At 45.1% G+C, this 25,331-nt stretch overlaps 1 protein-coding gene across 3 annotated transcripts in view; it reads right to left on the bottom strand.

Annotated features, from left to right (window-relative positions):
• The window catches only part of fmnl2b (formin-like 2b), a 360,828-nt gene that overhangs the window by 310,821 nt on the left and 24,676 nt on the right, over window positions 1-25,331 (bottom strand). For 2 of the 3 annotated variants that reach the window (XM_034179807.1, XM_034179816.1), the window contains exon 1: window positions 1,976-2,107. In XM_034179807.1, the coding sequence (XP_034035698.1) occupies window positions 1,976-2,053 (78 nt within the window). In that variant the 5' untranslated portion in view covers window positions 2,054-2,107. Of the gene's footprint in view, window positions 1-1,975; window positions 2,108-23,501; window positions 23,586-25,331 lie in introns of those variants that run through there. The other variant, XM_034179825.1, reaches the window with a different exon arrangement.

Below are 25,331 nucleotides of genomic sequence, written 5' to 3'. Positions count from 1 at the left end.
GCTGTTAGTGTTGTACTCTGTAATTGTGATTGTCACTGAGTTTTTAAAATGCCTTTCGCAAAGCTTTTCCTTTTTTTTACGACATCATGCAAGTTTTTTGAGTCCACGGACACTGTTCTGTGTGTTACAGATACAAATCTGTGTCATCGGATCCGTGGAACTTCGCGGAGGAAAAATGTTTTACAAAGACAAGAATCCGTGGAATTGTCGCTGGCTTCATGAACACACCTGACAGATAAACGGGAGAAAGACGGTAAGAATTTCTCTCTCTCTGGAAAATAAACATTGTGCTGTTCAAATAGGATTTTAGATAAGATTATGTGACTTTTTTATTATTAATCTAGACTTTCTTTCATTGGAGAAAAGACATTGTCGCTTCAAATGGATTTACATGAATTTACACAAGAATGTAAATGAGTTTTTATTAATGTAGACTTTTTTCATGGGAAAAAGATACTGGATTTACAGGAAATTTCTCGGATAGTCACACGACGGTCCCGCATCACCACAGCGTTCACTTTGGAAATGATCTGGTCATTTCAGCATGTTGATGGCCGACCGAGCGCGGCTCACTCTCCACCGCTGTGCGGCCGTCTTTAAACTGGTTGTACCGCTCCTTAATCTGTGTGATGCCCAGAGCATTGTCACCGAAAGCCGTCTGAATCTTCCGAATGGTTTCCACCTGGTTGTCGCTCAGTTTCTGGCAAAATTTGATGCGGTGCTGCTCCACTCGTTACATCATTTTCCTTGCAATGAAAATCCGACGAGAGACTCCACCCATCCTCATACAAAGGCTGCTTACCAGCAGCTGACGCAATCGACACCTGATCCCTCACGTGACACTGCATTAAAAACCAACATCATTGTGTAAAGGATCTTGCCGTGTGGGCCCCGAACACTTAAGAAAACAATTGTCAGTTAACACAATTCGTCGCTACATCTACAAGTGCAAGTTAAAACTCTACCATGCAAAGTGAAAGCCATACATCAACAACATCCAGAAATGCCGCCGCCTTCTCTGGGCCCGAGCTCATTTGAAATGGACAGACACAAAGTGGAAAAGTGTGCTGTGGTCTGATGAGTCCACATTTTAAATTGTTTTTTGGAAATCATGGATGCCATGTCCTCTGGACAAAAGAGGAAAAAGACCATCCACACCAACCAGCATCTGTGATGGTATGGGGGTGTGTTAGTGCCCATGGCATGGGCAATTTACACATCTGTGATGGCACCATCAATGTTGAAAGGTACATCCAGGTTTTGGAGCAACACATGCTGCCATCCAAGCAACGTCTTTTTCAGGGATGTCCCTGCTTATTTCAGCAAGACAATGCCAAGCCACATTCTGCACGTGTTACAACAGCGTGGCTTCGTAGTAAAAGAGTTCGGGTACTAGACTGGCCTGCCTGCAGTCCAGACCTGTCACCCATTGAAAATATGTGGCACATTATGAAGTGAAAAATACGACAGCGGAGACCCCGGACTGTTGAACAACTGAAGTCATACATCAAGCAAGAATGGGAAAGAATTCCACCTACAAAGCTTCAACAATTGGTGTCCTCAGTTCCCAAACACTTATTGAGTGTTGTTAGAAGGAAAGGTGATGTAACACAGTGGTAAACCCTGAGATAAATTTAAAAGAGTAGGAAACACAGTACATTCTATGCCAGTATGCTAACCATACAGAAGGGAGAAAAAATAACAACGGTGTTGGAGACACAATTGACCTTTCTATTTCAATTTTTTTTTTAAATTTGTTTTCATTTATTTCACACCATATCACAACAAAGGTGCCTCTAGGTGCTTCACATAAGTACAGTCTAACCTTACCAACCCCCAGAGCAAGAACACAGGTGACAGTGGTAAGGAAAAACTCCCTCTGATGATTTGAGGAAGAAACCTCAAGCAGACCAGACTCAAAGGGGTGACCCTCTGCTTGTGCCATGCTACCGACAATCCAAACTAAAATACCTACCTGATCACAGATCAGTTCCCACTTCTTCTCATTGTCATATGAACGTAATAGTCGCACCTTGTCAGGGGGGAGGTTCATTGAATTCTGAAAAAAAGAATCAGATTCTTACTTGATAGTACAGATAAGATCCAAACACCACATTACTAAAATGCTGTTATTTTATTTATTCTCAAAACAATAAAGCCCTGGGGCACTGGTGAGTGATAACATGTAGGGACGTGTTTTGGTGGAGCTCCTGACCAGGGCAAACATTTTTACAAATATTTTACTTTTTTTGGTCAGTCCCAAATAAAGCTGGCCAGCTCACAAGATATGGAGAGCTCCTAAGGTGCCAAAGTGGTAAGAGGAGGGAGGAGGACTTTTAATAAGCCTAAGAGTGTCTTAAACAGAGGAGATGGCAGAAAAGACTTGGGATAGAGAGATACTCTCCATATGTAGGATGACAGTGAGTCAGTAACATGCTACCCGCTTGATCTACGTCATTATTTGATCTTAATTTACTGTCTTAATATATATATAGCTTGTTTAGGTTCTTGTTATCATAGACACACTGCTAATATCATCATTATTTTTGTTATTATTATTATCAGTATTATTAAAAATGTTATTTTATTATTTATGTCGTTTGATTTTAAATGGACCACAATGGAAATAAGTGTTTTCACTTTCTTGTGTCATGCATGCATTTTTAACATATTTACAATTATATTATGTACTCACAATGAACATTCTAAATAAACTCAATTGCATGCACACATGCATACTTTTAATATATAGATATTCAGTATGTGAATGAAGTACATTCAAACATTTTCAAGCTGTGTAACAATTCATTTAATTTTGCTGAGTTTCATCATCATAAAGTTATCCTACACAATTACATGTCTTAATGCAGCTCAGGTTGATTTCACTGTCCATTCCTGACTAGGATTGCGGAGCGCATTTGCTTTTTATTTGTCCTTCCCTTTCCGTAACAACCATGGGAAGAGGACTGTGTCATACCTAGCAATTGGGTCAACCCCGCCTCCTCACAAAGATGGGGGTGTCTGTCCCCGTCTTGCTCAGAGTTGCTCTCAGACACCTCCTGGCTCACTCTTAGGGTAAGACTCCTTGCCAGAAAATTTTAGGCTAAGTTAGGAACTTTTAGAGGGGGCTTTGAGTTGCTTCGCGGATGTGGGCCTAGGCTGCTAAACCCCCAGACTCTGCTAGAGCCTCAAGTAACGAGGTTGTAGTCTTACCTGAGGTGATGGCTGATATTGCAAGCAGCAAGATACTGTTTTGTATAGACTCATGCACACATGATTTAAATGCCGAAATAGACTCTATACAGGACAAGAAACAAGAAACTCGGGTGAAGGATCTGGAAGACGGACTGAACAGGTACTCTGAAAAGATGACGATCATGGAGGAGGATGTCAGCCAGCTGAAGTTGGAAGCTGCTATGCTACAGCTAAAGCTAGATCACCTGAAAGGACGGCAGCACCAGTGCTCCCAATAATGCTCCCATTATTGGGATAAAAGACGGAAGTGAAAACAACTGAGACCAACGACCTACAGATGCTATAGCTAAGATACTGCAGGAGCTACTGGGCCTCAACTTTGCTCCGACTTTGGACTGAGTCAGCCGCGGCCTGTGGCCACCACCCAGTGAAGGAGAAACCCAGAGAGTCATGGTGGTGAAATTTCACTATTTTCAAGAGAGATGGTGTTCCGTAAAGCTGCCCGCATAACCTCATTAATCCTCCATGGCAAGAAAGTGAGTATTTTCACCGATTACATCGCTGCAGAGGCAGCAGCCTTCACGGAAGCTAAGTGGCTCCTGCAGAACTGTCAGTGGATCAAGTTTGGGATTGTCTTTCCTGTGGTTCTTCGCATCACCCTGTCAACAGGCTAAGAAAAACTATTTGAGGATCCATCTGTAGCGATTGACTTTATTCTGAAGAATCTAAAGCCTTAGGAGATTTTGTCATGGAAAGCCGCGCGGAGGCTTCGCACGTCAGGACCGATTCGCTGATCGAGTGAGACAAAGGAACACCTCTGTTTCGGAGTGCCAGGGGACAAGTTGGGACATGCCCAGCTCTCCACAATTTCTCTTATACTCACTGGGCTGGTAAGCATTGAAAGCCGAGATAGGCATGTCCCAACTTGTCCTCTGGCACTCCGAAACAGAGATGTTCCTTTGTCTCGCTCGATCAGCGAATCGGTCCTGATGCGCGAAGCCTCCACGCGGCTTTCCATGACAAAATCTCTTGTTAAAAGTGAAATCTGCTGGAAAATCGCTGATGTTCAGCTCTTGTGATAACCAGAGAAATTGCTCACGACGGTCCCGGCTTCACACAGCCATCCGTTTAGAAATGATGTGGTGTTTTCTGCCTCTCGATGGCGGCTCGGAGCGCGGCGCACCATGCGCCATTGTGGGGTGTCCTTAAAGCTGTAGTAACAGTCCTTATTCTCTGTGAAGCCCGTAAAATTTTCACCGAAATAAATTTTTCGAATGGTTTCCAGCTGCTTGTCTCTAACAGTTTCTGAAAAAATTCTGATGGAAAAAAAGCCCAAATCATTCCGCCATTTCCTGACAATGAAAATCTGACGAGGGGGCAGGACCACTCCTCCCACAAGGCGTGCTCACAGGCGAATGACGCAACCGACAGGTGTGGAAAAAACTCATGCATGTGCACGAAGGTTCAAGCTTGGCTGACGTAAAAACATAGGAATCAAATCCATATGGTTTTTGAAAAAAATAATAAGGTCGGATACTTTTCTAATAGACCTCATAAATAAATCAGCACACACATAAATAAAACACTTAAATATTAACGGTAAAGAAAAAAATAAAGGTAAAGAAACACACTTAAAGAAAATATTTGCAGGTGGTGTGTGTATGTATCTACATGAGAATGAGTGTACAGGGGAGAGAGGAGGTGACAATAAGGAGATGAAAAGATAAAAAGATAAAGTGCAGCTTAGTGCGAGTCTTGATTGAGTTTGATTGTTAGGGATGTGTGTGTGTGTGTGTGTGTGTGTGTGTGTGTGTGTGTGTGTGTGTGTGTGTGTGTGTGTGTGTGTGTGTGTGTGTGTGTGTTCGTGATAGACATGGAGGTGTAAGTCTGTGTGTGATAGGGGTAGGTCTGTGTGTTTAAGGGGGGAGGGTTCATGTTGATAGTTCTGTAGGGGGTGGGATGCAGTGGTTCACTGCAGGGGGCTATGGCTTTCACAGCTCTAGGGAAGAAACTGTTCCTGAGTCTTTTCGTGGTGGCTTTGATGTTCCTGTACCGCTTCCCTGATGGAAGTGGTGCAAACAGTGCATTGCCCGGGTGGGTGGGATTGGCAGCCATACGTCTGGCCCTCTTCTGGACTCGGACAATGTAAACGGAGTCCAGATCTGGTAGACGGCGGCCCACAATCCCCTGTGCTGTTCTCACCACCCGGGCTAAGTCCTTTTTGTTTTGTGACGTGCAGCTGCCATACCACACCGTCACACTGAGACACAGGATGCTCTCAATGGTGGCTCTGTAAAAGTTCACTAACAACTGTGAGGAGAGTCCAGACCGCTTCAGCTTCCTGAGGAAGAAGAGCCGTTGTTGGGCCTTCTTTACCAGGTGTGAAGTGTTCACAGTCCAGGTGAGGTCAGAGGAGATGTGGATGCCCAGGATCCGCGAACTTCACGACCATGTTTGAAGGGTGAGTGGCAGAGCAGACCTGGGTGAAGAAGGTGAAGAGGGCAGGGCTGAGCACACAACACTGTGGTGTTTCGGTGTTGAGGATCAGTGGTGCAGAGGTGGACTTCCCTATCCTCACCACCTGGGGCCTGTTGGTGAGGAAGTCACTGATCCAGTAGCAGAGCGATGGTGACAGACCCAGGTTGTGGAGCTTCAGGGCCAACACGTCCGGAAGAACAGTGTTGAAAGCTGAACTGAAGTCCACAAACAGCATCCTGACGTAGGTGTTCGGATGCTGCAGGTGAGTCAAGGCTGTGTGAAGTGCTAACGAGACAGCATCCTCCGTCGAACGGTTCTCCCTGTAGGCGAACTGCAGGCTGTCCAGACCTGCAGGGATAGCGTCCTTGATGTATTTCAGGAGGATCCGCTCGAAGCACTTCATGATGACTGGGGTCAGGGCAACAGGACGGTAGTCACTGAGGCAGGTGATGGTTGTTGTTTTGGGCACAGGCACGATGATGGAGGACTTCAGGCAGACAGGGACCATGGAAAGCTGCAGCGACAGGTTGAAGATGTCCAGGAAAACCTCTGCCAGTTGGTCTGCACACGACTTCAGGGTCCGACCTAACACCTTATCTGGGCCTGCAGCCTTGCAGATGTTAATTCTCCTCAGGGTGGAGGTCACCTGGTGCAGCTGCAGGGTGAGAGGTGATGCTGCACCTCTGGCTGAGGAAGGTGCACAGCCCCTCTGCTGCTTGGAGAGTCAAAGCGTGCAAAGAAGTTGTTTAAGGTGTCGGGCAGAGTGGGGTCATGGCTGACCTGCTGGTCACTGCGCTTGTAGTCCGTGATGGTCTGGATGCCTTTCCACATGTTACGTGTGTTATTGTCCTTGAAGTGGTCCCCGATGCGTTGCTTGTATCTGTGCTTCACCAGCTGGATGCCCTTTTTTAGTTCTTTGTGGGCCCTGCTATAGTCCAGTTTGTCTCCGGCTCTGTAGGCTGCATCTCTGGCTTTTAGCAGGGGCCGCACTGTGCCGTCCACTGTGCCTAACCCTAATCCTAATAAAGTTAAGATAAAATTGTTAATTTTTTTAGGCATTTCATTTGGTATATCCAGCTCAAACAATCAATTGAATGTGTTTCAGAGATTTATTAAGTCATTATAGCTAATTTGTTACTGTGATATATACAAAGTCACTGAATTACCTTTTAGAGTATACGCAGATTGTGGGCAACACTCACTTTTTGAGTTGGAATATAAAGGGGATGCATAACCCAGTAAAAGACAGCAGAGCTTTTGCACATTTAAAATCTTTTGAGTTCCGACATTGCATTTCTACAGGAAACACACCAGTGACATCCAGTGGATTATTTGCTGTTAAAGATAAAGATAAACTTTATTGATCTCACAGAGGAGAAATTCACGTTATGTCAGCACTTAAAAAACACACAAGGTGGGTGCAAGTAGATAAGGATAAGCAATAATAATAATACTTGTAACAGTACAAGACATAAGAAATGAGGTAGAAATAGAATATATATATATATATATATATATATATATATATATATATATATATATATATATATATATATATATATATATATATATATATATATATACATACACCCATACACACATACACATATACATATGCATATATAGAAACATGATTGGGATTGAAAAGGAGATAGGAGCATGTTCTTTACAATATGTGAAATGGAGTTTAGATGTGGTAAGGTGTCATTAGTGCAGGGATTAGTAAACGAGTTGTTATTGCACATGATTTGTGGACATATTATTGCATGTGGTTATTTCACAGTGTTATTGTACAGTGTGACAGCAGCAGGGAGGAACGACCTGCGGTATCGTTCCTTCTTGCACTGAGGGTGCCTCAGTCTGTCACTGAACGAGCTGGTCAGCTCCACTACAGTCCGGTGCAGAGGGTGAGAGGAGTTGTTCATGATGGATTTGAACTTGGTTAACACCCTCCTCTCAGCCACCTCCTCCAGAGAGTCCAGAGGACAGCCCAGGACAGAGCTGGACTTCCTGACCAGCTTGTTCAGTCTCTTTCTCTCCCGCTCTGTGCTGCCCGGGGCCCAACAGACAACAGCATAGAGGAGAGCTGAGGCTACAGCAGAGTCGTAGAAGGTCTTAAGCAGATGCCTGCTCACTCCAAAGGATCTCAGTCTCCTGAGGAGGTGGAGGTGACTCTGGCCTTTTTTGTACAGGTTGTCTGTGTTGTGAGTCCAGTCAAGTTTGCTGTTTAGGTGAACACCAAGGTATTTGAAACTGTCCACAGTCTTTATGTCCTCCCCCTGGATGTTCACTGGTGGGTGAGGTGGTGGTTTCCTCCTGAAGTCAATCACCATCTCCTTCATCTTACTGATGTTGAGACACAAGTGGTTGCGCTCACACCAGTCCACGAAGTCTGTGATGACCGACCGGTACTCCAGCTCGTTCCCCTCAGACACGCGACCCTCAATGGCAGAGTCATCAGAGAACTTCTGGAGGTGGCAGCTGTCTGTGTTGTAGGTGAAGTCCGAGGTGTAGAGGGTGAAGAGGAAAGGCGAGAGGATGGGCCCCGGTGCTGCACCTTACCACCTCAGACTGACAGCTGCACAGCCACACGAACTACGGGTGGTCAGTGAGGTAGTCGATGGTCCAGGCAGCAAGGTATTCATCCACACCTGCGTCCTCCAGTTTCTCCTGCAGCAGCTCCGGTCTGATGGTGTTGAAAGCGCTGGAGAAATCAAAGAACATGACTCTCACATCGCTCCCACTGGTCTCCAGATGGGTGAGCACTCGCTGCAGCAGGTAGATGACAGCGTCATCTATCCCAATGTTGGGTCTGCAGGCGAACTGCAGTGGGTCCAGGGTGTCGCTCACCATGGTGCAGAGGTGAGACAGGATGAGCCGTTCCATGGTCTTCATGAGGTGGGAGGGCAGGGCAACTGGTCTGTAGTGGGCTGGTTCCTTGGCGTGCAGTGTTTTGGGAACCGGGACGACACAGGAGGTCTTCCACAGGGTGGGGACCACCCCCAGGCTGAGGCTCATGTGGAAGATTTGGCTGAGGACCTCGCAGAGCTCATCTGCACAGGTCCTCAGCAGCCTCGGGGGGATCCCATCAGGTCCTGCTGCTTTCCTCTGCTTTAGCCGCAGGAGCTGGCCTCTTACATAGGTTGGAGTTACAGTGAGGGGGAGAGGGGGAGAGGGGAGCTGAGGTGTAAGAAATAATTTTCCACACACATTTATTCAAAACACACAGCAAACTATAATAAACAACTGTTTTGACACTTTATAAAGGTAATTTGAGGTCTTGTGTGAAAGGGTGTACAACAAAAAGGTTCAAACAATAAGCACAAATGCACATTTTGAACAATATATATGAAATGGTCTATGCGTTTTGTTGTCCATTGATATGGTAAACAGTGCTTTACGCCAAGAAAGCAACAGAGTAATCCAGTAAGATTCACATGCAAACTAGTGGAGCAATCCTGATAGTTACACACTCTTTGTTTGAGCACGTTAGATTGTCATCAGAGGCTCTCCGTCTGCTTCACTGATCTCACTGAGTGCATTTGGAGCCCAATAGTATGTACTCATTGGAGCACACAGAGAGCTATTCAAACAGGCCAACTCGTAACACATCACTCCTGAAAACGATCTTGGTTTTTTACGTGAAGTGAATCTTACCTACGATTGGATTTTGGAAAACCATGTGACGGTGAACCAATTCCAATTGGACACTCACATTGTGCACGTCATCACACAGCTTCTATGAGGAGTACAAAGATGGCAGATGGCTAGCTCGAAAGTCCGCGGAGTTAACTTTTCAGCAAAAAAAGTAAGTTTCTATCTCATATCATTAAAAAGTTATTTATAATTTAGTAAAGCTTGATCTTAGCCATCGTATATGATGGCGCCGGCCCCAGAGGGTTAATATTTCACGCCTGTCAAGAACCCACAGAGAGGGCGCTACATTGGTGGCAGCGATGGCCGCTTGTGCAGGTTGTCGTATGTTTTGGCGTTCGTGCTGAGTGGTTATTTTGAGTTGTGACCATGTTAGCTTAGCTGCTTCAGTTTAGCTAGTCTGCTAACGAGCGTGGTGCTTCGGCAACATGTGGTGTGGGGACAAGGACCTGTCGAAGCTTTATACGGCTTGGACCACCAGGAGCTCACTTGGTGGAGAAGTTAGAGTCGACCTGCCTGCTCCTTTTGCTGGTGATGGAAGCCAGAGCTCTCACAGCTGGGTGTGGCAGCTAGAGGTTGCCGTCGGTGCGACATCTGTCGGCAGTGACTGCAATGATGAATTGGCGTGCATTCTGCCTACTCGCCTCAGTAAGGCGGCCTTTCTGCTGTGGGACAGTATTCTGCTGTCAAAGATAAGGTCGGGACAGCGTTTGGGCAGAGACAGCTCTTGGGCCACTTCAGAGACAGCCTTTCTGCTTGGGTGCGTGCTCCGGGAGAGAGCCTGGAAGTGGATGCAGCTGACATGAGCCGGCTAGTGGTGGAGGTGTTCCCGGACTACGGCAGCAATGCAAAGTGTGAGGAGAAGTTTCAGCGTTTCTTGGCCAGCCTGGATCCAGCGTTGAAAGCTAAGTGCCTGGAACAGGGTGCGGCAGACGTTGATGAGGCCCTGGCTGTGGCTGAGCATTGTGAGAATGCCAGGGAGGCCCTACAGAGAGACAGTGAGAGTTCACTCACGAGTGTTTACCTGGGTCAGAGTGCAACTGTCCAGTCTGTGTCTGTTACGGATGGCCTTCAGAAGGCCATAGAGAAATTAAATGAGGACATGTGTGCAATGAGAATGGAGATGAGGGAGTTGTATGGGGAGAATCAGAGACTGAGAGCCAGAGATGCCGACAGGAGAGATCGTGGCCTTCGCTCTCCATCTGGGGGGCGCTGTAGCTGTGCCTGGGGGAAGTCTGGATGTCAATCCAGAGGGTCTGAGGACAGACGCTTGGGACGCTCTCCCCGCCGCCCACCTCATGACTATCCATGTGACAGAAGCTTCTCTCCAACAGCCAGGCCATCCTGGGGCAGGAGTCCCAGTACTGGTTGGAGGTCCTGCAATGAGGAGGAGCTGAGGAGACGCGGTGTGCGTTTCTTTCCACAACAGTCATCTGTGAAAGGTGGTCACCAGGGAAACAGACAGTAGCTGGGGTTGAGGCCCGGACGCCAGCCGCTCAGACCGAGGGCCCTGTATGGCATGACATGACTGAGGACGTGACAGAGGGTGCCACTGCTGTGGATGGTTGTGACCGTCCCACATCCTACATCAGGGGTGTGGTGGAGAATTGTGAGGTTCCTATTTTAGTCGACTCAGGAGCTAATGTCTCATTGATCAGTTCGGATTTTCGAATGTCCGTCACCACTTTGAGGAACCGGCCTTTGAAAAAGAACTATGTTAGTTCTCGTGTGGTTAATGGGCAAATATTGAATATGCCGGGCTCTGTTGAAGTGACACTCCGATTGGGTCCGACCTGCTCTCAGCACAACTTTTATGTACTGAGAGAGTCGACTCAGAGTTTTCTACTTGGGCTTGACTTTTTGACTAGGAACCGTGCGTTGCTGGGGAGCTCACCCACGACTGTTGTAATGTGTCGATGGCGAATGTTGTGACTATACCCTCCTTAAGTGAGACCCTGGTGCCAGTGATGGTTGGTTCTTTCGGTGGCGCTATGTCACCTGCTAAGGATTTCAAAGTGTATCTGGAACCCAATGCCCCAGAGTCGACAGAGCAAGTTGTAGCTCACTCTGTGAATAGTGTGAAAAATGGGGTCACATTAGCGCGTGTTCTCAGTCCATCTGGGGGAGCCGTTGAAGTTAAGTGGGGGCTGCACCTCGGTCAGTTCCACTCGGTGGGGAGAGATGACCTGGTAGCCCTCCCCAGTATTGCTAATGTGGGGGGCGCCTCGCCGTCGCCAGCGAGGAGCACATTCATCTTAGATGAGTCACCCATCATGATGCAGCAAAGGGAGGAGCTCTCGGAGCTCCTTCTGAGGTTTTCAGATGTTTTCAACCTGTCTGACAGGAACACGGGCAAATGCAGATTGGTGTCACATCGCATTAGAACCGGTGACCATCCCCCCATTAAACAACGGCCCTATCGCACATCTCCAGAGAAAAGGGCTGAGATTGAGCGGCAGGTAGCTAGCCTGCTGGCAGACGGAGTGGTAGAGGAGAGTTGCAGCCCCTGGGCAGCCCCGGTGGTATTGGTGAGGAAGAAAGGGGGAGAGTGGAGATTTTGTATCGATTATCGTCGCCTTAATGCGGTGACGGTTAAAGATTCACACCCCCTACCACGTGTGGATGACAGCCTTGATGCCTTGGCAGACTCGGCCTGGTTCAGCACACTTGACTTTTCTAATGGTTATTGGCAGGTTGAGGTAGCTGAGGAGGACCATGAGAAGACAGTCTTTACGACCGGTAGGGGCCTTTACCAGTGGCGGGCCATGCCGATGGGTCTGTCAAACTCTTCGGCTACCTTCCAGCGGATGATGGAACTTGTTCTGAGGGGTTTGCCCTGGCACATTTGCATGGTATATTTGGCGATTACAGCCTCTCCTTTGACGATCATCTCCTCCACATCGAGGAGGTTCTGTCCAGGATACAGCAGCCCGGGCTGAAGTTGAACCCAAGCAAATTCCATTTCATGAGGGATCATGTGGTTTTTTTCTGGGCCACGTGGTTTCTCGACAGGGTCTCCAACCGGACCCCCGTAATATGGACAAGGTGAGGGCCTGGCCCACTCCACGTACCTCGGTGGAGGTGAGAGCATTTGTGGGCCTATGTTCGTATTACAGGAGGTTTGTGAAGGCCTTCTCAAAACATGTGACTCCACTGAACAGCAGAGTGTGAGGAGGTCTTTTCCTATCTTAAGGGGGTCCTTACCTCCTCTCCTGTGGTAACACTGCCAAATTTTTGCACTCCCCTTTAAAGTTTACACTGATGCCTCCAATGAGGCAGTGGGTGCGGTGTTGGCAGAGGATGGGGGGGGGGGGGGGGGGTCGAGAGGTTAGTGGCATATGCCACTCAGGCTCTCACAAAAACGCAGAAGAGGTGGTCCACTTTTGATAGAGAACTGTGGGCGGTCGTTGTGGGCCGTGCATAAGTTCAAACACTATGTGGGACTGTCCACTTTCTCTAGCATAACTGACCATCATCTGCTGTTGGGCATCAGGAACATGGCTATGGACAATGAACCCTACGAGTCAAAGAAGTAGGTGGATTTTGGAACTGGACCCGTTTAAGTTGGTCATGATTCACAAGGCTGGGGCCCAGAACAACAACACGGATGTACTGTCACACCGACCGGCTTCTTCCCCCGAGGGGACCCAGATAGGTCGGCTGGGGAGCTCACGGTCACCTCCGTGGGAGAGTCAGGCTGCTCCTCACCTCCCGCGGTGTCCCATTCAGGTCCGGAGGCTGCCTGCTCCCTTTCGGGGAGTGACTCTGAGCTGCGGGCCCGGCAACAGGATGACCCAGATATTAGCATAATGGTGGGGTTGTTGGAATGGAACGCGGCAAGACTGCCTCGTCGGCTGCTCAGGGGGTTATCTGCCAAAGTTCAGCTGCCAGAGTTCAGCCGTCTATCGATGGTAGGTGGACTGTTGTGTCGGACTGTGCGGCCGACAGCATCTGGGGAGGACCAAATTCAGGTAGTGGTCCCCTCGTCCATGGTGCCTGAGCTCCTGCAACAGTTACATGGGGAGCCTACTGCGGCATACTTCTCAATGGAGTGAGTGTGGGAGAAGGCGAGACGGTCTTACTATTGGCCCATCATGTTGAGAGACATTAAATGCTGGTGCGAGTAGTGTGAGGCCTGCCAGACCCACCGGTGCCCTGTTCCCAGACCGAGAGCACCCTAGGGGGGTCTCAGGTGGCCCGTCCACTACAGAGGGTGGCGGTGGACATTTTGGAGTTGCCTTTGGACCTCCGGGGGGAACAGATACCGTTCTAGTGGTGGAGGATTACTTCTCCAAATTTGTTAATCTGTGCGCCCTGCCAAATCAGACAGTACTGATTATTATATTCAGTGGCTGAATAATCACACTGAAAACCACACCAACTTGGCGCCACACTCGAAAGGCCCCTATCAGATCGCTCAGGTGTTGGCTTCAGGTGGGGAAGATGCCCTGACATACCACATTGTTAACCCTCTGGACTCGATGGAATGAGCCCAGGTTGTTCACCATGACAGACTCAAACTGTACACTCTGCTATTGCCAATGCATACGCCTCCTGCTGCTCCTCTTGCTTGCAGTCCCATCCGGCCAGCCGCCCAGGCCCCGGATGTGAAGGGTCAGCCTCAGGCTGCGAGTGGAGATTATGAACTCTGGGGGGATTCGAGGGCATCGATGCCCTCTCAATCTCGTGGAGGGAGAGTGGTGCGACCTCCAGTGCACTTCAAAAACTTCATTAAGTTTCTGAGTTCAGTGCAACGTGTTTGTTATGATTTTACAGTGTTTGGTGGATGCTAATTACATCCGACTATTCAGGAGTCTGTTATACTGCTTTTTTGTTGTTGTTTGTTATGGTATATGTGCTTTGTTTATGGTGGCACTAGAAACGAGGACGTTTCATTTTGAGGGGGGGGATGTGTGTAACAGACTTTCTGATGTCTTTGCTTTATCTTTATTTATTTCCTTTATTTACTGTGAGGCTGCACAGGGTTAATTTTGGCACTGTTGTGTTACCGTAGACGGGAGGTGAGGAGCGACGGGCTCCCAGTTGTGTGTATGTGTGTGCGTACGGAAACGTACGGTAAAAGGAGCCAAGCTGTTGCTGTGCTCGAACGGTCCACAGTCGTCCCATCTCCTTTTTAATATTTCATGCCTGTCAAGAACCCACAGAGAGGCCGCTACATTCGCTAGCAGTTAGCGTTCACTAGCGGTTAGCTTTCGCTAACTGGGTCGACCCCCCGCCGTTACTTTTATAACTGTTTTTTTTTTTTTTTTTTGCCTGTTTAATACTTCTGTTAGTTTTTAGTGTAACTGCTGTGAATTTTAGGTCATTAGGTCATTAGGTAATTCACGTCGGCAGTAATGACACCCGGTTACGCCAATCGGAGGTCACTAAAATTAACATTAAATCGGTGTGTAACTTTGCAAAAACAATGTCGGACTCTGTAGTTTTCTCTGGGCCCCTCCCCAATCGGACCGGGAGTGACATGCTTAGCCGCATGTTCTCCTTGAATTGCTGGCTGTCTGAGTGGTGTCCAAAAAATGAGGTGGGCTTCATAGATAATTGGCAAAGCTTCTGGGGAAAACCTGGTCTTGTTAGGAGAGACGGCATCCATCCCACTTTGGATGGAGCAGCTCTCATTTCTAGAAATCTGGCCAGTTTTCTTAAATCCTCCAAACCGTGACTATCCAGGGTTGGGACCAGGAAGCAGAGTTGTAGTCTTACACACCTCTCTGCAGCTTCTCTCCCCCTGCCATCCCCTCATTACCCCATCCCGTAGAGACGGTGCCTGCTCCAGACTACCAATAACCAGCAAAAATCTATTTAAGCATAAAAATTCAAAAAGAAAAAATAATATAGCACCTTCAACTGCACCACAGACTAAAACAGTTAAATGTGGTCTGTTAAACATTAGGTCTCTCTCTTCTAAGTCCCTGTTAGTAAATGATATAATAATTGATCAACATATGATTATTCTGCCTTACAGAAACCTGGTTACAGCAGGATGAATATGTTAGTTTAAATGAGTCAACACCCCCGAGTCACACTAACTGTCAGAATGCTCGTAGCACGGGCCGGGGCGGAGGATTCGCAGCAATCTTCCATTCCAGCTTATTAATTAATCAAAAACCCAGACAGAGCTTTAATTCATTTGAAAGCTTGTCTCTTAGTCTTGTCCATCCAAATTGGAAGTCCCAAAAACCAGTTTATTTGTTATTATCTATCGTCCACCTGGTCGTTACTGTGAGTTTCTCTGTGAATTTTCAGACCTTTTGTCTGACTTAGTGCTTAGCTCAGATAAGATAATTATAGTGGGCAATTTTAACATCCACACAGATGCTGAGAATGACAGCCCTCAACACTGCATTTAATCTATTATTAGACTCTATTGGCTTTGCTCAAAAGTAAATGAGTCCACCCACCACTTTAATCATATCTTAGATCTTGTTCTGACTTATGGTATGGAAATAGAAGACTTAACAGTATTCCCTGAAAACTCCCTTCTGTCTGATCATTTCTTAATAACATTACATTTACTCTGATGGACTACCCAGCAGTGGGGAATAAGTTTCATTACACTAGAAGTCCTTTCAGAAAGCGCTGTAACTAGGTTTACGGATATGATTCCTTCTTTATGTTCTCTAATGCATATACCAACACAGTGCAGAGTAGCTACCTAAACTCTGTAAGGGAGATAGAGTATCTCGTCAATAGTTTTACATCCTCATTGAAGACAACTTTGGATGCTGTAGCTCCTCTGAAAAAGAGAGCTTTAAATCAGAAGTGTCTGACTCCGTGGTATAACTCACAAACTCGTAGCTTAAAGCAGATAACCCGTAAGTTGGAGAGGAAATGGCGTCTCACTAATTTAGAAGATCTTCACTTAGCCTGGAAAAAGAGTCTGTTGCTCTAAAAAAGCCCTCCGTAAAGCTAGGACATCTTTCTACTCATCACTAATTGAAGAAAATAAGAACAACCCCAGGTTTCTTTTCAGCACTGTAGCCAGGCTGACAAAGAGTCAGAGCTCTATTGAGCTGAGTATTCCATTAACTTTAACTAGTAATGACTTCATGACTTTCTTTGCTAACAAAATTTTAACTATTAGAGAAAAAATTACTCATAACCATCACAAAGACGTATCGTTATCTTTGGCTGCTTTCAGTGATGCCGGTATTTGGTTAGACTCTTTCTCTCCGATTGTTCTGTCTGAGTTATTTTCATTAGTTACTTCATCCAAACCATCAACATGTTATTAGACCCCATTCCTACCAGGCTGCTCAAGGAAGCCCTACCATTATTTAATGCTTCGATCTTAAATATGATCAATCTATCTTTGTTAGTTGGCTATGTACCACAGGCTTTTAAGGTGGCAGTAATTAAACCATTACTTAAAAAGCCATCACTTGACCCAGCTATCTTAGCTAATTATAGGCCAATCTCCAACCTTCCTTTTCTCTCAAAAATTCTTGAAAGGGTAGTTGTAAAACAGCTAACTGATCATCTGCAGAGGAATGGTCTATTTGAAGAGTTTCAGTCAGGTTTTAGAATTCATCATAGTACAGAAACAGCATTAGTGAAGGTTACAAATGATCTTCTTATGGCCTCGGACAGTGGACTCATCTCTGTGCTTGTTCTGTTAGACCTCAGTGCTGCTTTTGATACTGTTGACCATAAATTTTATTACAGAGATTAGAGCATGCCATAGGTATTAAAGGCACTGCGCTGCGGTGGTTTGAATCATATTTGTCTAATAGATTACAATTTGTTGATGTAAATGGGGAATCTTCTTCACAGACTAAAGTTAATTATGGAGTTCCACGAGGTTCTGTGCTAGGACCAATTTTATTCACTTTATACATGCTTCCCTTAGGCAGTATTATTAGACGGTATTGCTTAAATTTTCATTGTTACGCAGATGATACCCAGCTTTATCTATCCATGAAGCCAGAGGACACACACCAATTAGCTAAACTGCAGGATTGTCTTACAGACATAAAGACATGGATGACCTCTAATTTCCTGCTTTTAAGCTCAGATAAAACTGAAGTTATTGTACTTGGCCCCACAAATCTTAGAAACATGGTGTCTAACCAGATCCTTACTCTGGATGGCATTACCCTGACCTCTAGTAATACTGTGAGAAATCTTGGAGTCATTTTTGATCAGGATATGTCATTCAAAGCGCATATTAAACAAATATGTAGGACTGCTTTTTGCATTACGCAATATCTCTAAAATCAGAAAGGTCTTGTCTCAGAGTGATGCTGAAAACTAATTCATGCATTTATTTCCTCTAGGCTGGACTATTGTAATTCATTATTATCAGGTTGTCCTAAAAGTTCCCTAAAAAGCCTTCAGTTAATTCAAAATGCTGCAGCTAGAGTACTGACGGGGACTAGAAGGAGAGAGCATATCTCACCCATATTGGCCTCTCTTCATTGGCTTCCTGTTAATTCTAGAATAGAATTTAAAATTCTTCTTCTTACTTATAAGGTTTTGAATAATCAGGTCCCATCTTATCTTAGGGACCTCGTAGTACCATATCACCCCAATAGAGCGCTTCGCTCTCAGACTGCAGGTTTACTTGTAGTTCCTAGGGTTTGTAAGAGTAGAATGGGAGGCAGAGCCTTCAGCTTTCAGGCTCCTCTCCTGTGGAACCAACTCCCAATTCAGATCAGGGAGACAGACACCCTCTCTACTTTTAAGATTAGGCTTAAAACTTTCCTTTTGCTAAAGCTTATAGTTAGGGCTGGATCAGGTGACCTGAACCATCCCTTAGTTATGCTGCTATAGACGTAGACTGCTGGGGGGTTCCCATGATGCACTGTTTCTTTCTCTTTTTGCTCTGTATGCACACTCTGCATTTAATCATTAGTGATCGATCTCTGCTCCCCTCCACAGCATGTCTTTTTCCTGGTTCTCCCTCAGCCCAACCAGTCCCAGCAGAAGACTGCCCCTCCCTGAGCCTGGTTCTGCTGGAGGTTTCTTCCTGTTAAAACGGAGTTTTTCCTTCCCACTGTAGCCAAGTGCTTGCTCACAGGGGGTCGTTTTGACCGTTGGGTTTTACATAATTTTGTATGGCCTTGCCTTACAATATAAAGCACTTGGGGCAACTGTTTGTTGTGATTTGGCGCTATATAAAAAAAATTGATTGATTGATTGATTGCCCTGTGAGCAAGCACTTGGCGACAGTGGGAAGGAAAAACTCCCTTTTAACAGGAAGAAACCTCCAGCAGAACCAGGCTCAGGGAGGGGCAGTCTTCTGCTGGGACTGGTTGGGGCTGAGGGAGAGAACCAGGAAAAAGACATGCTGTGGAGGGGAGCAGAGATCAATCACTAATGATTAAATGCAGAGTGGTGCATACAGAGCAAAAAGAGAAAGAAACACTCAGTGCATCATGGGAACCCCCCAGCAGTCTACGTCTATAGCAGCATAACTAAGGGATGGTTCAGGGTCACCTGATCCAGCCCTAACTATAATTAATAGTAATTATTATAATAATATAATTACCACGGAGTCAGGCACTTCTGATTTAAAGCTCTCTTTTTCAGAGGAGCTACAGCATCCAAAGTTGTGCTCAATGAGGATGTAAAGCTATTGACGAGATAATCTATCTCACTCACAGAGTTTAGGTAGCTATTCTGCACTGTGTTGGTATATGGCATTGAAGAACATAACAAAGAAGGAATCATATCCTTAAACCTAGTTACAGCGCTTTCAGAAAGACTTCTACTGTAATGAAACGTATTCCCCACTGCTGGGTAGTCCATTAAAGTAAATGTAAATGTTATTAAGAAATGATCAGACAAAAAGGGGTTTTCAGTGAATACTGTTAAGTCTTCAATTTCTATGCCATATGTCAGCACAAGATCTAAAGTGGCTAAGGTGGTTGGTGGGCTCATTTACATTTTGAGTGAAGCCAACTGAGTCTAATAATAGATTAAATGCAGTGTTGAGGCTGTCATTCTCAGCATCTATGTGGATGTTAAAATTACCCATTATAATTATCTCTTATAATTATGTCAAGCATCCCAGTCCAGTCGAAGATTCAAGCTACTCTACTATGGAAACCACCTGGACAACTGAGAGCCTTCACAGAACGATTGCCTTGCATCAGTGAGAAGTTGGATGTCTAGAAACTTCCTACTTTTAAACTCTGATAAGACTGAAATGATGGTTCTTGGTCCAGTGAGACATCGGCATCAATTTGACCAGTTAACGCTTAGCCTAGGCTCGTGTGTCATACTGACAAGTGAGGAACCTTGGGGTAATTTTGATTCTACATTGTCCTTTGACCTCCACATTAGAAATATTATGAGGACTGCTTTCTTCCACCTGCGAAATATAGCGAAGATTCATCCCATCCTGTCTATGGCTGATGCTGAGATGATCCATGTGTTTATGTCTTCTAGATTGGATTGGATTATGGATTGGCTGTCTTCTAACTCTAACCCTAACTGCAATGTTCTATTTTCTGGTTTACCACAGTCCAGCATTAGGGGTCTCCAATTGGTTCAAAATGCTGCAGCCAGACTTTGACACAGTTTGACCACATTACACCCATTTTGGCGTCTCTTCACTGGCTTCTTGTCCCAGTGAGATCAGATTTTAAGGTTCTGCTACTATATATAAAATTGTTCACGGACTGGCACCTCCTACCTAGCTGACCTAATTAAACCTTATGTACGGCCCAGGCTCTGTGTTCTCAGGGTGCAGGACTACTTTGTGTCCCTGGGGTGAATAAGAAGTCTGCAGAGATTTCTCTTATCATGCCCCTGTTCTGTGGAATGATCTCCCAGCATCAATAAAACAGTCAGATTCTGTGGAGACTTTCAAGTCCAGACTTAAGATGCTCTTATTTTCCCTTTCGTATGGCTAGCATACTGGTACAGTTTGTTTTATGCTTTTTACTCTTTTAATTCATTTTATTAGGAAACAGAGTGTGCCATGGCCTCAACTTTACCTAAATTCTGGGTCTTTTAATGAAGTTTAGGGCTAGTGGCCGGCGATCACCTTAGTATTTCCTGTTTTTCTTGTGTTTAATGCTGGCAAATTATACAGTATTTCTTGTCTTTCTGATGCATGATTCTGTTTTTCTCTCTGTTTAAGGTGCAGCTCCATCCAGAGATGGGAGTTGCATTTGTGCTGGAGACCCTCCTGTCCTGTGCACAAACAGCATTTCCTGTATATTTGTTTTGTGAATTGTTTCTGTGAATTGTTCTGTAATTTATGTTTGTATCATGGCCCAAGCAGCGGGTCATCCCTTTGAGTCTGGTCTGCTTGAGGTTTCTTCCTCAGATGGAGTTTTTCCTTACCACTGCTCCTCTGGGGGTTAGCAAGGTTCGACCTTACTTGTGTGAAGCGCCTTGAGGCAACTCTGTTGTGATTTGGCGCTATATAAATTAAAATAAATTGAAAAAAAATGTAATTTATTCATGGCCAGCAATTCCAATAAGTGCCATTATTCACAATGAAAAAGGAGGCTCAGACACAGTATGAACATGAAACTTACAGCAGCACCACAGCTGCATCAGGACCACAGCTCCAACACCATGTGACCCCTACTGGCAAAAACATCCTCCTTTAAATACCTAAAACCCCCGCCCCTGGGGATACCAAGAAATAATCAGAAGGGAATGTTTTAACACTGCCCAAACCAATTTATCACACAGAACCAAAACTCAATCAAAATAATAGAAATTCATTACCCATCTTTGGTCAACAGAAATAAACAGCAAAATGTGACAAATCAGACAATAAATCCACACACCAAAAATGGTTCATATTCTCTTAGCACAGAGGTCACTCCTGTGCTAAATATATTTTTAAAGTACAGTAGGAGTCACAACCCTGTTCCTGGAGAGGCCCTGCCCTGCATGTTTTCTATGTCTACCTAACAGGGAGAGTTAAAAAACATGCAGGGGCCTTCCAGGAACAGGGTTGGCACAGCTGCTGTACTCAATGATGAATCATCAATGATGAATTACTAACCTGTGCAACTCAGTACAAACTGATAACTGCCACTACCTCAGAACTGCCTCCCTGCTGGGTTTTTAAAAGGACCCTGAAATATAAAATGATCACATTGTGTAATTAATTCAATTAAATGTATTTACTTTATGTAGCAGGGCTGTGAAAACTCTGCGGATCCGAGGAATTCCACAGATTTCATCGTGCAGAGGAGTGGGGGGGGGGGGGGGGCTGTTAGTGTTGTACTCTGTAATTGTGATTGTCACTGAGTTTTTTAAAATGCCTTTCGCAAAGCTTTTCCTTTTTTTTACGACATCATGCAAGTTTTTTGAGTCCACGGACACTGTTCTGTGTGTTACAGATACAAATCTGTGTCATCGGATCCGTGGAACTTCGCGGAGGAAAAATGTTTTACAAAGACAAGAATCCGTGGAATTGTCGCTGGCTTCATGAACACACCTGACAGATAAACGGGAGAAAGACGGTAAGAATTTCTCTCTCTCTGGAAAATAAACATTGTGCTGTTCAAATAGGATTTTAGATAAGATTATGTGACTTTTTTATTATTAATCTAGACTTTCTTTCATTGGAGAAAAGACATTGTCGCTTCAAATGGATTTACATGAATTTACACAAGAATGTAATGAGTTTTTATTAATGTAGACTTTTTTCATGGGGAAAAAGATACTGGATTTACAGGAAATTTCTCGGATAGTCACACGACGGTCCCGCATCACCACAGCGTTCACTTTGGAAATGATCTGGTCATTTCAGCATGTTGATGGCCGACCGAGCGCGGCTCACTCTCCACCGCTGTGCGGCCGTCTTTAAATGGTTGTACCGCTCCTTAATCTGTGTGTATGCCCAGAGCATTGTCACCGAAGCCGTCTGAATCTTCCGAATGGTTTCCACCTGGTTGTCGCTCAGTTTCTGGCCAAAATTTGATGCGGTGCTGCTCCACTCGTTACATCATTTTCCTTGCAATGAAATCCGACGAGAGACTCCACCCATCCTCATACAAAGGCTGCTTACCAGCAGCTGACGCAATCGACCACCTGATCCCTCACGTGACACTGCATTAAAAACCAACATCATTGTGTAAAGGATCTTGCCGTGTGGGCCCCGACACTTAAGAAAACAATTGTCAGTTAACACAATTCGTCGCTACATCTACAAGTGCAAGTTAAAACTCTACCATGCAAAGTGAAAGCCATACATCAACAACATCCAGAATGCCGCCGCCTTCTCTGGGCCCGAGCTCATTTGAAATGGACAGACACAAAGTGGAAAAGTGTGCTGTGGTCTGATGAGTCCACATTTTAAATTGTTTTTTGGAAATCATGGATGCCATGTCCTCTGGACAAAAGAGGAAAAGACCATCCACACCAACCAGCATCTGTGATGGTATGGGGGTGTGTTAGTGCCCATGGCATGGGCAATTTACACATCTGTGATGGCACCATCAATGTTGAAAGGTACATCCAGGTTTTGGAGCAACACATGCTGCCATCCAAGCAACGTCTTTTTCAGGGATGGTCCCTGCTTATTTCAGCAAGACAATGCCAAGCCACATTCTGCACGTGTTACAACAGCGTGGCTTCGTAGTAAAAGAGTTCGGGTACTAGACTGGCCTGCCTGCAGTCCAGACCTGTCACCCATTGAAAATATGTGGCACATTATGAAGTGAAAAAATACGACAGCGAGACCCCGGACTGTTGAACAACTGAAGTCATACATCAAGCAAGAATGGGAAAGAATTCCACCTACAAAGCTTCAACAATTGGTGTCCTCAGTTCCCCAAACACTTATTGAGTGTTGTTAGAAGGAAAGGTGATGTAACACAGTGGTAAACCCTGAGATAAATTTAAAAGAGTAGGAAACACAGTACATTCTATGCCAGTATGCTAACCATACAGAAGGGAGAAAAAATAACAACGGTGTTGGAGACACAATTGACCTTTCTATTTCAATTTTTTTTTTAAATTTGTTTTCATTTATTTCACACCATATCACAACAAAGGGTGCCTCTAGGTGCTTCACATAAGTACAGTCTAACCTTACCAACCCCCAGAGCAAGAACACAGGTGACAGTGGTAAGGAAAAACTCCCTCTGATGATTTGAGGAAGAAACCTCAAGCAGACCAGACTCAAAGGGGTGACCCTCTGCTTGTGCCATGCTACCGACAATCCAAACTAAAATACCTACCTGATCACAGATCAGTTCCCACTTCTTCTCATTGTCATATGAACGTAATAGTCGCACCTTGTCAGGGGGGAGGTTCATTGAATTCTGAAAAAAAGAATCAGATTCTTACTTGATAGTACAGATAAGATCCAAACACCACATTACTAAAATGCTGTTATTTTATTTATTCTCAAAACAATAAAGCCCTGGGGCACTGGTGAGTGATAACATGTAGGGACGTGTTTTGGTGGAGCTCCTGACCAGGGGCAAACATTTTTACAAATATTTTACTTTTTTTGGTCAGTCCCAATAAAGCTGGCCAGCTCACAAGATATGGAGAGCTCCTAAGGTGCCAAAGTGGTAAGAGGAGGGAGGAGGACTTTTAATAAGCCTAAGAGTGTCTTAAACAGAGGAGATGGCAGAAAAGACTTGGGATAGAGAGATACTCTCCATATGTAGGATGACAGTGAGTCAGTAACATGCTACCCGCTTGATCTACGTCATTATTGATCTTAATTTACTGTCTTAATATATATATAGCTTGTTTAGTTCTTGTTATCATAGACACACTGCTAATATCATCATTATTTTTGTTATTATTATTATCAGTATTATTAAAAATGTTATTTTATTATTTATGTCGTTTGATTTTAAATGGACCACAATGGAAATAAGTGTTTTCACTTTCTTGTGTCATGCATGCATTTTTAACATATTTACAATTATATTATGTACTCACAATGAACATTCTAAATAAACTCAATTGCATGCACACATGCATACTTTTAATATATAGATATTCAGTATGTGAAATGAAGTACATTCAAACATTTTCAAGCTGTGTAACAATTCATTTAATTTTGCTGAGTTTCATCATCATAAAGTTATCCTACACAATTACATGTCTTAATGCAGCTCAGGTTGATTTCACTGTCCATTCCTGACTAGGATTGCGGAGCGCATTTGCTTTTTATTTGTCCTTCCCTTTCCGTAACAACCATGGGAAGAGGACTGTGTCATACCTAGCAATTGGGTCAAACCCCGCCTCCTCACAAAGATGGGGGTGTCTGTCCCCGTCTTGCTCAGAGTTGCTCTCAGACACCTCCTGGCTCACTCTTAGGGTAAGACTCCTTGCCAGAAAATTTTAGGCTAAGTTAGGAACTTTTAGAGGGGGCTTTGAGTTGCTTCGCGGATGTGGGCCTAGGCTGCTAAACCCCCAGACTCTGCTAGAGCCTCAAGTAACGAGGTTGTAGTCTTACCTGAGGTGATGGCTGATATTGCAAGCAGCAAGATACTGTTTTGTATAGACTCATGCACACATGATTTAAATGCCGAAATAGACTCTATACAGGACAAGAAACAAGAAACTCGGGTGAAGGATCTGGAAGACGGACTGAACAGGTACTCTGAAAAGATGACGATCATGGAGGAGGATGTCAGCCAGCTGAAGTTGGAAGCTGCTATGCTACAGCTAAAGCTAGATCACCTGAAAGGACGGCAGCACCAGTGCTCCCAATATGCTCCCATTATTGGGATAAAAGACGGAAGTGAAAACAACTGAGACCAACGACCTACAGATGCTATAGCTAAGATACTGCAGGAGCTACTGGGCCTCAACTTTGCTCCGACTTTGGACTGAGTCAGCCGCGGCCTGTGGCCACCACCCAGTGAAGGAGAAACCCAGAGAGTCCATGGTGGTGAAATTTCACTATTTCAAGAGAGATGGTGTTCCGTAAGCTGCCCGCATAACCTCATTAATCCTCCATGGCAAGAAAGTGAGTATTTCACCGATTACATCGCTGCAGAGGCAGCAGCCTTCACGGAAGCTAAGTGGCTTCCTGCAGAACTGTC

This window comes from Thalassophryne amazonica, chromosome 1, assembly GCF_902500255.1.
Source record: "Thalassophryne amazonica chromosome 1, fThaAma1.1, whole genome shotgun sequence".
Taxonomy (NCBI): Eukaryota; Metazoa; Chordata; class Actinopteri; order Batrachoidiformes; family Batrachoididae; genus Thalassophryne; species Thalassophryne amazonica.
This window is presented reverse-complemented; position numbering and strand designations above follow the sequence as displayed.